A 15391-nucleotide genomic window follows, 5' to 3' on the forward strand; every position below is an offset into this window, starting at 1 on the left:
ACAGGATCAAATACAGTAGAAGAAACTTTACCAAAACTCCTTGGAGGGAAATGTCTGGGACTTAAAAGTTTCATGTTCTCTATAAAAGATTTTTATTGATTTCTACTGCAAACTAACTTTGGTGTCATTGAATAGATGAGAGATATGCCTTGCATAAAACCACAGTAGGTAGAATACTTTTGACCACTCATTTTTCTACAAATTCCAATTGCATTTTTTACCTAATTTGTATAAATTTTCAGGTATATACAAAAGACTCATCATTTTTATCAAATAATTTTCACTTATTCACAACCACTTCTGTGATATTCCTAAATTTTCTGTGTGAAAATAATTTTTTTTTCTTTTCATACCATATATAGATAGTTTAATATACAAAAATGACCAACTAAAAAGGTTTGATGAAGGTATATGTGGTGATGAGCAGATGGAATCACAGACAGAAACGGAGACAAAGGCAACTTTTCAAGACAGTTGTATATGGTGGGCAGTGTACAGAATAGAATGCCAAGCACAGAACTTGCAAATGCAGGCCATGGTCAGATAGGGAATATCAGGTGTGCATAACAAGTTTACATTGGAGGCTAAGACAAGCTTGTGTTTTTATTTTTTTAGTACTGATAAAAAAAGGTTATCTAAGGTGTAAAAGTTGTTTCTAGTGGTTTAACATCACAAACTTTTACACTAAATCTGACAAATATTATTGCATAAATATGCAGTAGCCTGTATGTAGATTTCTCCTTGGTAAGAGATAGTGTAGTAGCTAAGTCATGTTCAACAAAAAAGGTGTAATTAAATCTTTACATTAAACAATATCACCAAAAAGGAAACAAGACTCTGGATATTCCTCTGGACATTTCTCTGGACTTTCCTCTGGATATTCATCGATAATAGCAGGTGATGACCATAGGCGTTGATTTAGGGGTGACTGGGGTGACATGTCATCCCTCACAAACAAACAGGGGTGACAACGCATGTATTGTCACCCCTGGATTTCGTTTAAATTAAAAATTATTGTCAGAAGAACCACATACATTATACTATGCATAAAGCTAGTTTCAAACGACCTGTATTATCACCGTCACAATCATGACAAACACAAGTGTCTCGTGGATTATTACGCAGCGCAGCAGTTGTTGTGGCATAGTGGTAAAAATCAGCATTGTTGCGTAATAGATTTGTTTGTCACTTCATAATTACTAAATCTGCAATAGACCGAGTAAAACAAAAATGTGCTGCTTTCAGTAAGGGGGTCAATAATTAAAGTGATGAAAATTTAGTGCTACAACAACATGATTCTGTGTTAAAACAAAGTGACACGAAAGGGAATTTGCGTCGTTTACGTATGTTCAGGGCGATACGGTTGATGAATGTTTTTTGCGTGTTTCCATAAATTGGAAAGTCACCCTTAATATTTTACAAAACGTTAAAAAATCGACGCCTATGGTGATGACGTAAACGCTCACAAAGATCAACAAACTTATAGTAGTGTTATACGATAATGTTATGTCATTGCGTGATATTTTGTATCAAAATGAATTATATCAGCGTAAATTTGCAGTTTCAACAAAAAGATTAGATCCAATGTTCTCTGCCCCCTGTTGGAGGAGACCTGACCAAAATGCAATACTCCATGAATGCATGACGGCCTGCAAAACAAATGATGAGGAGATTTCTTCAGTAGCTTCCTCACTTCCTGATGAGCTCGATCTAAGTTGGTGTAAAGTTACTCAGGAAGAGATTGAAGCCCTCTCCTTTGTTATTGAAAGAAGAAACAAATCGGTATTATTTTATAGTTTATGAAACTTCTCAACAACATGATAAGCAAATATATACAATATATACATAATGTTTCAACTTTTTGTAAAGCGCTCACAGTTTAGTGCCAAGGATGGGCTGTCATTATATTTATTTTTTTGAAAACCATGTACTCCTTCCGTGTTTGTATTCTCACAAATATCCTATTTCAAGTTGATTGTTAAAATAAGTAAAAAATTTTCAAAAAATTGAGTTTACTTTATTGCTCAGTATGTGTGGTCATTACACTTTCTTGCTTGACATGCATGTTCGTTGAAAACTATGAACCCCTTCCTTGTTTGTATTCTTACTAATATTATAATTTGAAGTTCATTGTTTTATTCAGATGAGGAAACTCGATCTGTACGGGAACAAGATAGGAGATAGTGGAGCAGCTGCATTGGCTCGTTGCATTCACAACATTGAAGAACTTCATCTTGGTAATTGTAACATAGGAGACCAGGGTGTGGAAATTCTCTCAGAGAAGATTAAAGATTTGCAAAAACCTGTAAGATACAAATCAGAATTCAAGTAAACCTTGACAATTGGTTGTTGTGTAATTTCATATCACCACAAAATGAAACAATAAGTAAATATATTTGAAAAAAAAGAGTTTATTTCTGTACTCAGGTTGTCTTGCCATTATACTTTCTTGTTTGACAAGCATGTTCATTGAAAACCATGCACCCCTTCCTTGTTTGTATTCTTATTAATTTTCTAATTTCAAGTTCATTGTTTCATTCAGATGAGAAAACTCGATCTCTCCTGGAACAAGATAGGAGATAGTGGAGCAGCTGCATTGGCTCGTTGCATTCACAACATTGAAGAACTTGATCTGGATGATTGTGACATAGGAGATCATGGTGTGGAAATACTCTCAGAGAAGATTAAATATCGGGAAAAGTCTGTAAGATATCAATCAGAATTCAAGTAAAGCTTGACAATTGGTTGTTGTGTAATTTCACATCACCACAAAATGAAACAATAAGTAAATATATTTGAAAAAAAAGAGTTTATTTCTGTACTCAGGATGTGTGGTCATTATACTTTCTTGTTTGACATGCATGTTCGTTGAAAACCATGTGCCCCTTCCTTGTTTGTATTCTTATTAATTTTCTAATTTCAAGTTCATTGTTTCATTCAGATGAGAAAACTCGATCTCTCCTGGAACAAGATAGGAGATAGTGGAGCAGCTGCATTGGCTCGTTGCATTCACAACATTGAAGAACTTGATCTTGGTGATTGTGACATAGGAGATCACGGTGTGGAAATACTCTCAGAGAAGATTAAAGATCGGGAAAAGTTTGTAAGATATAAATCAGATGCCAAGTGAAACATGACTGTCAGTTGTTGAGAAATTTTATATCATCACAATAAAAAAATAAGAAAATTAATTGTTAAATTTTGTAAAATTGGGTCTATTTTGGTACTCGGGATGTGTGGTCATTATACTTTCTTGCTTGACTGCATGTTTGTTGAAAACCATGTACCCCTTCCTTGTTTGTATTCTTACCAATATTATAATTTCAAGTTGATTGTTTCATTCAGATGAGGAAACTCAGTGTCTCCATGAACAAGATAGGAGATAGTGGAGCAGCTGCATTGGCTCGTTGCATTCACAACATTGAAAAACTTCATCTTTGTGATTGTTACATAGGAGATCATGGTGCAAAAATTCTCTCAGAGAAGATTAAAGATTGGAAAAAACCTGTAAAATACAAATCAATAGTCAAGTGAAACATGACTATCGGTTGTTGAGAAATTTTATATCATCACAATAAAAAAATGTGAAAATTAGTTATTAAACTTTGTAAAATTGGGTCTATTTCTTTATTCAGGATGTGTGGTCATTATACTTTCCTTGTTTGACATGCGTGTTCGTTGAAAACCATGAACCCCTTCCTCGTTTGTATTCTTACTAATATTATAATTTCAAGTTGATTGTTTCATTCAGATGAGGATGCTCAATCTCTCCAGGAACAAGATTGGAGATAGTGGAGCAGCTGCATTGGCTCGTTGCATTCACAACATTGAAGAACTTCATCTGGGTGATTGTGACATACGAGATGAGGGTGTGGAAATTCTCTCAGAGAAGATTAAAGATTTGCAAAAACCTGTAAGATGCACATTAGAAGCCAAGTGAAACATGACTATCGGTTGTTGAGAAATTTTATATCATCACAATAAAAAAATGTGAAAATTAGTATTTGAATTTTGTAAAATTGGGTCTATTTTGGTACTCAGGATGTGTGGTCATTATACTTTTTTGCTTGACTGCATGTTATTCAAACCTTTAGGACACAGTTAGTCCTTCACTTGTGCTTGGTTTGGTCTTTGTTCCATTGTTCATATTCTGTTTTGTGACATGAAATTCTCTTTACAGAATAATAAATATTAGAAACACCTGTAAAATTAACTTTTCACTATTTCAGATTGTTTTATCACTTACATTAAAAAAAAGTAGCTTTTTACAACAGGATCTGCCTGGCTTTTATCTGGATGGTTGCTTTGCCTTGACACAATAGCATTGAAAGAGGTCTAAGTTTTTTTTTATGAATAGTCCATTCTTTGCTGTTGTTGTTTTTCAGCATTTTTAATATCATTTTATTGTGTTTACTGTATGGAACTTTCTGATAATCCTGTAGTAAAAAGCTGCTGCTTTTTTTTAAGTGATTATGAAAGTTTACAGTGATTGCTTTGCCTGCATCTCCAGTTTTGGTTAGAACCCAATTTTTCATTTTTAAATTCAGTTTTATCACTTATGTTTGTTTGTGGTAGTTTGTTTACATTAACCACTGTAACTATGCAACTATCTGATATTGTCCATTTTCTGTTGTTCACATTGTGAATAACAAAAATATATGGTTAACAAACAAAATTAGTTGTTTATCATGAAATAGTTGTAATTTTGTTCAACATTCTCTAAAATTCTTTGGCAATATTTGTTATGTAATATCTGTTGTTTAGATGAAACATGTGAATCTACAAGGCAACAGTTTGACGGATGAAAGTGCTGAGTCATTGGCTGGATGTATGCACAATATTGAGTGGTTGTCGGTCATAAGTAACAACTTTGCAAAGGCGGGGAAGGATCTCATCAATTCTGAAGTGATTGAAATAAAATACATGTTTTTGTTGAAAACAAACTACTAAACTGTTAATTCAAAAATTGCTTTGGTCTGTAACAAGGTTTAAAAAAATGCATAATTTACAACTATAACGAAACTTCTCACAAATACTACCACTAACATTTTTATGACAAAGGCACTAATAATTATTTTTTCTATATTTTACAGAAACATGAAGAATATGAAGTAATCCAGACAATGTCATCAGTGGTTGGTGTGGAAGGTGGCAATTTTGAAGTGATGGGTTGTGTTGTTGATATTCCTCCTAATGCACTGAGGACAAATGTGAAAGTTTGGTTGAGAAGTTACCATGGAAATATCAAGCCAAATGTAAGTGATTTTATAAATGTGATGTAAATACAGGATTTTACTCTCTGAAGATATTGAATGTTTTCTAAGGCTCAATATCAACTTACCTGACGTGGGCCTTGATTAGGCCGGCCCTGGGCCCCGGGGGCGAGGCTTAGCCATTGCACTTAGACTTAGCTGACCCTTGCGATTAACTTATCAATTTCTAAAAAAAATTAAAAGGCTTAATATCAATATTAAATCCCATAAAGAACTTCAAATTTTCCTATGTACAATTCAGACCTGAACGCGTAAACAAGAAGCGGGTCTAACATAAAGCAAAAAGGACAACTGACGGATTTTTTTTACAAAAATGATCAGAGGACGGATTCAATTACACCTCTGAACATTTTGATGCTTTTTCAAAATAATTTTTGACAACACCCTACAATAAATGACCACGTGACTGAATTGGATAAAAATTCGATAAAATTGCCAAAACACGCTCAAAATAGCTTTGCAAAAGCACTTGCTTTCCTGAGCACCCACCCCTAAAATTTGATTCCCATGCATCACCTGGTTGCTTTGTTATGTGCGCTTTTCTCTACGACAGACTTCTTAGGTAGACAAAAAATATATGTTTTGTTCTAAACACTGAATCTGTTGAAACAAATGACAAAAAAATATCGATGCATCAAAAATACACAATTTTTACAACTTATGGAATATTTTATATTTGTTGTCTTTCCTCATGCAAGATGTATTTTCTTGGCTGTTAGCAAGTAAAATGTTTTATTATTCAACAATTATATTTAAACTTTTTTTTTGGTTTTTATTTCAAAGTTGGAAATTACTCCACTGTTCTATTGTGGACCAAGTGGGTTAAAGTTCGCGAAAGATGTCACCATCACTTTACCAACATGTTTTGTGTGTGAAGATCCTCATCAACTTGTTGTAGTAAGTTTAAAAATTCCCTTTGTGATATCACAAAAAAGTGTGTTCACAGCAAACACCAAAAACTGCAAATAAAGTTTCTGACAGTGTTCATAACTGCTACAATTATCGAATTTTACAACCATATTCCGTATTAAAAACAATTTTAATTGTCCACAATTTGTTCATCCAGTAAAGAAGTGTAGTGAATTAGATGAACTTTTATTTAAATGAGGTTATATTAACGCTTAACACAATATAAAGGTTGAAACAAGTCAAGATGGTAAAACATGGGAATATTATCAAACTTTATCCTACAGTGGAGAGGGGAAAATTACATTTAAAGTAACTCACTTTACCTGGTAAGTGTAACACGTTTATGAATTTGATAATATTGTAACAGCCTTTACAAGTCAGTTGCTTGCAATTCATTCATCATGCATTTAGGTTTCGTGTGGTAACTGAAAATATTTTTGGATGGTCGAAGACGAAAATGTTTATGTCTGGATTTCCGGACGATGAAAGCCCTGGAAGTTTCCAGAAACTTTGGAGATTTCTCATTTGTCACAATTTTGAACCTCACCGAGCTAAAAATCCCACTCTTCGACAGCTGATGGATTTTAAATTAAGGTAATCAGTTAATTTAAGTTACGAATCTAAAACAAGGGAGTAACTTTAATTTCCCCCAAAAAGCTGAAACATTATGCACAATTAAAACACACCACATTTTTTAACTCAAATCGCCCAAATCATCATGTATCAATTAGTAAATTCAGAAAGAAATTTATGTCGTGTATTTTTACGTGGGAAACTGAAGGGCAGAACAGACCCGCTTGCCTTACCTCTTTTTGAGGAAGTTATTGCGGGGCACAGACAGTTTTAACAAATTTAAATACCAAATAAGTCCATTATTTACACAACCCTGTATCTATTTTATTTCACCAAAGTAAATATTAGCTAAATTATCTGTAAGATTCAGCTAATATATTCGCACATTAATCGAAACGATATACATGTTTACCTTACATTGCTATCACTAAAAATACTTCCGAGAAATTTGACGTAAAGGTTCAGGCATCGCATTAATTAATTGAGACGTAACAATTAATAAAAAGAGGTTACAATCAGTTATCAGTTGCAGTCACAGTCGCTGACTGGTTGGCATGGGTGTGTACAAATAACTTGTATATTTTAGCAAATATCTCACGATATTGTGGGTGGCCGGGTCAGGTATCATGTCTTTGTGAATTTAAACTTTCCTCGAGCCATTGTTGACATGAAGTAGACATTCGTCAGCCTTAACTCTTTCCTAAGCAGGAAATTAACCGTTCCAATCCATTGAAAAAAACGACAAATGAAGGCATCTTTGCAATTTTTATCAATTTTCAAATTCAAGTTGAGCAACTGGTTGGAAAAATTTGTAGCTTCAAAAAAAATTTAATTGCGAGCGATCTTTACAATGCAACAGAATTCACACTGTAACATGTTTTGTCAGATCTCATCAGAACGAAGCAACACTGACTCTCACAAGTCAAAGTGGTCGAGTTAGATTTCCTGAAAACGAAATCCTAAAAATGGACTTACAGAATATTTACTCTGACAATACAGTACAACGTGATGTTGTTTTGCAATTTGCTACAACTGGTTATGAAATAGTTGATTTAACGCTAGAATTTGGTGAGGAAAAACGTGAATCAAATTTTGGTGTAAAAGTAGAAACAGCAAGCGATCAACCGATACAAGTAAGATGTAATAAAATCGTATATTCCTTATGATGCATTATATGTTTATTAACAGCCGAACACTCTGCAGAAGTTTCTGTCAAAAATTGATGCGACACGAAGTCCTTCAGGTCAAGCAAGTATGGCAAAGCATGTAGTAAGTTTAAAATAGTAAGTCTCTTACATTCACTGCAATATCCAGGTACTTTACTTGCTGGCTGTACATTGCATGAACCAAACATCACCATAGCAGGAGGTTCAGTTAACAAAACAAACACTCAACAAACGACGTCCAGTTAATCACAAGGTTTGTAACGTGTTTGCTGAATATAATTCATATTGACCAATATACGTGGATACACCAATTTTACGATTATGCTAAAAATGTCACACATCACTTGTTTAGAGCTTCGTTAGTTCTACAGTCACAAAAAATCATTAGGAATCTTGAAACAAAAAACATTGGCAAAACTGCATAATATATTTTACCGTAATAACAATGCGCATTGTGGAACGTTTGTTTAAGGTAGTGGTTTATAATCTTAATTGTACAAAGTTGTTGCCCTTTATTGTATCTTTATGAGTGTTTCCTGAATATGGTTGTGCGCGTCGACTGAACGAAACTTTCGAGTGGTTTTGCAACAGGAAAAGTTTATGAAATTAAACAGCGTTAAGTAAAAAATTGTTACAAGAGTGTAAAATTATAAATTCTAATTATTTTTAGATGCTGGACCTTCGTGCAGCAAACAGCGTGACAAATAGACACTTCAAGAGACGCAATCTAACTTTTGTGTAAATTGATCAATTTTTTCGTAATTATCAACGTGATTTGCAAACTATTTTTTATTGCGCAATGATTTTTGAGGCAATTTTAAAATTGTAGAAGTCTAGGATTCGAGAAACGTTTTAGGTTCGACATAATTAACCTTCTTAAAACAAAAATGTCCGTTTTCCCATTGTTTTGTATACGGTCTTATCAATGAAAAGTTCGCATTTTTCGTGCGTAATTAACGTCTATCACAGGCCAAACGTGAATTAAGCCTTAGCACAATGTAGCACTCCACTATAAAACTGCATCTTCTTCATACACTTTACTGTGCATTTATAAATACTTCTTATGTGCGTTGACAACACAACGCTTTGTTTCATTGGCACTCATGTGTAAACGTGTTGTGAATTCATCTGCTACGAAATATATTTGCAATCCGACCTCTTAAATTACAAAGTGTCCACACAACTGGTGATGAGTTCTGCAGTTGAAAAGGACATGTTTTAGCTCAGGGCTTCCCAAACTTTTTCGAGCGCGACCCCTTTTAATCTCCTAAAATTTTCTGCGACCCTTCAGAGTTAGTATGATAAACAGTGCGAAATGTAGATTTGTTATATTTATTGAAGGGCTTGTTTCGAACGAAAACTATAAACACGCTATTACTTGACACGTATCCTTCTGGAAACAAACCAAAAAAGCAAGCACTTATTCAGATAACGAAGTTCCATTATTAAGTACTAGGGCTAGGCCTATTTACTCACAGTTCAGTTAAGTATAATGTTTTGCACAATTGCACCAGTTTTAATAACTGCGTTTCGAATTAAACGTCTGAAAAGTACAATAGTATAATATGCACTATTTGGTGTAAAATTGTTGTACTCTCTGCGACCCCTGAAGTTGGCTAAGCGACCCCTTGCGGGGTACAGCAAGTTTCTACCCCCGGAGAAGCTTTTAAGCAATTGAAACATCTTCTTTCATCAGACAATGTTCTCACACATTTTGATCCTTCCGATTGGAATAGCATGTGATGCATCCAGTGTAGGAATTGGTGCAGTTTTATTTCATCGTTACGCAGATGGAGGCGAAAGACCCATTGCAAATATTTCAAAAACACTGACTGAATGCCAGAGGAAGTACAGCCAGATCCAGAAGGAAGCTTTGGCAATTGTGTTTGCTATTCGCAAGTTTTTTCAGTTTCTTTTCGGTCGAAGATTTATTTTGGTGACTGACCACAAACCTCTGTTGTCGATTTTCGGACCGACAAAAGCTGTTCCAACGCTCGCAGCAAATCGTTTGGCAAGATGGGCGCTGCTACTCAACCAATTCTCTTACGATATTAAGTACAGAAAAACTTCCGACATTAACAATGCCGACGCTCTTAGTCGTCTCCCAGCTGAAAGGATCTTACATTTGATGAGGAGGAAACCGCCGTTGATACGGATACGGTATGTGCGATTACTACGTTGAGTAATCAAGTGAAGCCCGCAGACGCGACAGCTATTATAAAAGAAACGGCAAAAGACCGGATTCTGTCGGAGGTCATGAGGTATACTCAAGAAGGTTGGCCAAATAAACGTTTTGACAAGCAAAGTTCGCTCAATCGTTACAGTCAGATTGCGGACTCCCTTGGCATCAGTCATGGTTGCTTACTGTACGGCTGCAGAGTTGTGATATCTGCAAAACTTCAACGTGAAGTTCTCAAGTTGTTGCATCAAAATCACTTGGGAAGGCAAAAGATGAAGCAACTAGCTAGAACAGCTGTATACTGGCCAAATATCGACAAGGACATCATGGACATGTGTCGCAAATGCCACAACTGCGCCGAGCATCAAAATGCTCCGTCCAAAGCCTTATTGCATCCTTGGGTCTTACCCGAAAAACCTTGGTGTCGACTACATGTGGATCATGCCATTAACTTTATGGGTCACAATTGGCTCGTTATGGTTGACGCTTACTCAAAGTAGCCATGCATCCACGCTACACAGTCTATCACAGCAAAAGCTACTGCGGATCTTTTGGAGAAAGACTTTTCTCATTTTGGTTATCCCCATACACTAGGCACTGACAACGCCCCGACGTTCACCTCTGACGAATTCAGAAACTTTTGCAAAGAGAGAGGAATAATTCACCTCACTGGAGCTCCATACCACCCAGCGACAAATGGAGCAGCTGAACGTCTAGTTCAGACTTTTAAACAGGCATTAAAAAAGTGAAGCCTCCAAAACAAGCAATCATGGAATGTCTCATGCAGTACAGAAGGACGCCGACTGGGAATGGTTATTCGCCAAGTCAACTTCTCAATAATCGGCAAATGCGTACGAAGATTGACGCGCTTATACCTTCACCCCCCTCATATTGCTCAGGGAAAATTGTCGAGAGAAACTTCAGCCGCGAACTCGAAGAATCGTCGCAGTGCACGGACTGCGTACAAAGTAGGGATGCCATGCTACGCATTGTATTATGGCCCAAGACATGACCGTGCACCACGTTGGGTTCCAGCTGTAATTATGGAAATTCACGGCAACCGATCTGTTACCGTGAAAGTGATGCCAAGCGAGTATGGCGTCGCCACATTGAGCAATTGCGTCCACGGCATGCTTCGGATGAAGACGAAGATCCCGGAGAACTTCCAACATCGATACGTGACGGCAGTAATGTTGAAGATGAGCGTGTAGGATGTGGGGAATCTCGTGTACAAAACGTGGGTTCGCAATTTTTATCCTCAGATACACCCGAGTATGGCCCGGGTAATCCACGACGGTCCTCTAGACGTCGTAAACCGCCGCAACAATTTTGTTGTTAAAATTGTGTGTGTTTTTGTGCATTGCGCGGTTTTGTGTTTTATTGGGGAGGTGTTGTGGTACGCAACAAAATACTCATTCCGCACTCTGTGTTTATTTTGTACCCTGCGTTAAATTGCATTCGCAGAATTCCAGTGCCGGAATGTTAATCGAAGTTCCTGCTATAAAGGCAGGTCTCCCTGTACTTACATTCATTCTATAATTTTGTGCTATTCGAAAATACAAAAATAAGGTTTGATCATTTTTATGCGTTGGATCAGTATCAATGCACTCCACAAACTAAGTGACCAAACAAAATTAGTAGATTTTAGTATTATGTCACAAGTTCGCATGTTGTAATTTAAAGTAAAACTCTACGTAATCTGTCTTCCTTGCCTAAATTTGTATGTCCAAATTATCACATCCTATTTTGTCAGAACCTGACAGAAGTAATATATTTCAGACAATCTTCAGGATTCTCAGATGAAAGAAGCAAGATTTTTGTACCAATCTCCACAAATTTATATCATTTGAATTCTGTCTCTGATGAAAACATTTAATGTGTTCAAATATTAAAATTATTGTAAATTTTATGGTGTATGATAATAAATTCTAAATCAAAATGTATGACTAACTCTTGTCTAGCAAAAACCAATCACCACACAAAAAGTAAACAGGATACTTTGTTTATGTACAATTGCAAAGGAAATACTCATGTCATGCTAGCATCAGAATATATTTCAACAACATGAAACCCAAAGCTTCTTTGAAAAATACATTTTTGAATCTAAGTTAACAGGCACATTATGTATTGCTTATTTTTTATCTAGTTTTGTTTCTCCACACTGTGAATTTTGTTAACAACAACCAAAAAGAATTCATAAATATGTTTATGTATGGCAAATACACACAAGATTACATCTACATAACAAACTGACTCACATAGAAAAAACTGTAGGTGATTATGAAACATATCATATTACATAAATTTGTATGTATATTCTTCAAAAAAATATTTTTGCGTGTGGTAGGCTACTTAACTTCACCAGTTTCACAAACATTATTTCAGAGCAAGCAGCCCCAAAGCATTTCGACCTTTGGTCATCTGTTAATGTACATTGTAGTTAAGAATTGAATCTTGCATGAAAATCATAATACCTAAAAACAACGCATTTTTACACGATAGGATACCTTATAACCGTATTTATGCTTGTAAAATGACGTCATGATTACGTCACTAGATTTATTACGTCAACACAGGTATGTTCATACATACTTAAACCAAATATTACATAAGGTGGTATACTTACACTTTAAAACTTCCAATTTACACATGGTGTCCAAAAACTATTCGACAAAACATCACCGTACGTCGGAAAGAAGGGTAGGAAATATTTAATATTTTTAATTATTGGAATCAATATAGTACTATGAAGATGAAAGCCAAAGCTCAAATGCTGTTATGCATTAGAAATAGTAAACGTTTCGAACACTAACTGCGTTCATCATCAGTACTACAATGAGTGCATGCAAGAAAAGCGTCAGGTCGTTGCGCGTTGGTGCTGCTGCTGTTTCCCTTCTGCCTGCTCAGTCCTTTATTACCCTGACGCTTTTCTTGCATGCACTCATTGTAGTACTGATGATGAACGCAGTTAGTGTTCGAAACGTTTACTATTTCTAATGTATAACAGCATTTTAGCTTTGGCTTTCATCTTCAAAGTTATTAACTCCAAATATTTTGCACCCAAATATAGTACTAAGTTTAACATAATAAAAATTCAGCTCGAAACTCTACCCACGTTTTAAGTAATTCCAATTTATTTGTGAGTTTCCTATCTCTTCGTATGCAAAAAGTCGCATTTGATCTCCTGGAAGTAATGCGTGACGGAGACAATGGTTGCACTACCATAAGAGTATACTATGCTGTTATAGCAATATCACGTGACTTACCGTTTAGGAGCATTTACAGCTGAATTTAGTACCTATATGGCAATTAAACCAAAGAAATTTTTTTTTTTTATGGTCCTCTGCAGTAATGTTTTTTGCCGACTATTCAGCTTGTTTACCGTTGCTCAGTATTGTAACTCATATGGGGACCACATATTCTTCAAAGTTAAAAAATAATTACTGCACCAGCGGTAGGCATCCTCTCACCCAAAAATATTCTGCTTACATAGTTAGCCACCCCGTGGTTTAGTCTAGCTCTTCTCAAACTGTACACCAGAAACGACATTTACGTTGATTTTTTTCAGTGGATAATTTTTAGGGAGCAACAGAAACAAAGAAACGGAAAAAATACAATATTGGAGAATCTAGAAGAACAATTGGATTTTCACCACCACGGATTTACAGAAATTTTGTAAATATATTTCTTTTCAACTCTTTCTTCTGTGTTCTTCCAATCAGGAAACCAAAGCTTTCACGATGTAGTTTTGTGAATAAATGTAGCTTTTGTACTTGGCTAAATTTAAAATAATGCAGTGCTTTCACAGTACAAAGAAGCAAAGAATTAAAACGAAATTTTTAGTCCTACTTTCAGAGTAAATAACCAATACTGTGCTATTTTTAACGACAGCATAGAGCTGGCATTTTGAGCAGCGTTTAAGCGCTCTTGCTTCTCTCTGTATTTTCTTGACCATCTGTTTTTTGTCACAAACCCAGTCAACCATAACATATCCTATGGGAAACGTGACAGATTAGGCAAAATAAGTTTAGGTTCATCCCGGAGTCCATTTTTATCACTACACCAAGGTTGATTTCACAAGACGAGAGCGGGCCACTAGTTGTCGCGCATCGCCCAATACGGGACGGTCTCGAGGGCAACGGGACTAAAGGTTGGGGCGGGTGATTGGCAACATTGTTCTAGCGCCTGACACAAGTACCATGAAGAAAAACCTGATCGGGATTCGTGGCCAGGATATCCTGGGTTCAAGTCCCGTTGTGGACAAAAAAAAAATCGGGACAAAAGGTTAAGTGACGAGATTCCAAGGCCCCTTGTTAATAAACGTGTCTACATAGAAACCAACATAAGAAGATTCCAAATCAAACTTAATCTTAATGCCGTGACAACCAACGAGCATTTACATTCCTTTAGGAAAATAAATAGTAACACGTGCGTTTTTTTGCAAGAAGCGGGTGGAAACTGTGTGTCATTTTTTTGTTCGTGCTCCATTGTCATTGTGTACAGGGAAGATGTATTTCATTTTTAGGTGCTAAAGTACGACAAAATATAAATTTAACAGATTCAGAAAAACTAGGAATTTATTTTGATATACCAAGAAACATTATTCGCACGAACCCGAATATATTCGTGTGTGAGTATGACGTCACCAATAGTTGGTCGGTTCCATCATGCGCACAAGTAGGTTTGTTTTGCTGTCATACGAGAAAATATTTACAAACAGTTGATGTCTGCAAAGTATGACGAACTTACAGAAACCAACAACCACAGTCTACTTTGGGCAAACAATGGCCGCTACCGCTTGTGTTTGAAAAAAAAACGATATTTTGACTTGACGTGACGTAATAGTGTCTTCAGATTAATTATTGTTAAACATCGCTGGACTTTGGTTTGTTGCCAAATGCGCTTCTATGTTTTAGTTACGCAAACTCGTGCCACGAATAGGCTTACTTTGTTGCGCCCATCATAACATGATACGATGTTAGACATGAAACGGTATTTTTGTCATGTTTTGGTGATTAACCAATAGCAGAAACGACTGCACTTCTTCTCGCGGAGTTTTAAGCGGTGTTCTACTGTTATCGATCATGCAAAAAAGCACAAAACTTTAGCTGCTATATCACACAACCATCATTATACGCTCCAATAAATATTCGCATACGAATCTTGCTTATTGTTCGGGTTCGCACGAATATGAAATCTGTGCTGAATCTATTCGGGTTCGGGTTCGCCTTGGTACATACCTATTTCGAACCTAAGTAATCCTGGCAAGAATCTTGATCAGGTTTTCAGCT

General features: G+C 35.9%; 1 protein-coding gene across 1 annotated transcript; it reads left to right on the plus strand.

Annotated features, from left to right (window-relative positions):
* The first annotated feature begins 1641 nt into the window (after positions 1–1641).
* On the plus strand, positions 1642–8752 carry LOC145906451 (uncharacterized). The gene is made up of 11 exons (XM_082993866.1): positions 1642–1782; positions 3752–3913; positions 4765–4905; positions 5094–5255; positions 6057–6170; positions 6411–6508; positions 6594–6776; positions 7642–7888; positions 7944–8007; positions 8070–8174; positions 8592–8752. Exons 1-10 carry the CDS (start codon positions 1642–1644, stop codon positions 8165–8167), a joined length of 1410 nt encoding a protein of 469 aa, XP_082849992.1. The 3' UTR covers positions 8168–8174; positions 8592–8752.
* The last annotated feature ends 6639 nt before the right edge of the window (positions 8753–15391 follow it).

This window comes from Ascidia mentula, chromosome 6 (assembly GCF_947561715.1).
Source record: "Ascidia mentula chromosome 6, kaAscMent1.1, whole genome shotgun sequence".
NCBI lineage: Eukaryota > Metazoa > Chordata > Ascidiacea > Phlebobranchia > Ascidiidae > Ascidia > Ascidia mentula.

Excerpts from the sequence above, each read along its gene's own strand:
- LOC145906451 (XM_082993866.1), top strand. The coding sequence starts at position 1,642 with ATGACGGCCTGCAAAACAAATGATGAGGAGATTTCTTCAGTAGCTTCC. Across the intron at positions 6,171-6,410 it reads ATCCTCATCAACTTGTTGTA|GTTGAAACAAGTCAAGATGG; the intron begins GTAAGTTTAAAA and ends CACAATATAAAG. Across the intron at positions 6,777-7,641 it reads CTGATGGATTTTAAATTAAG|ATCTCATCAGAACGAAGCAA; the intron begins GTAATCAGTTAA and ends ATGTTTTGTCAG.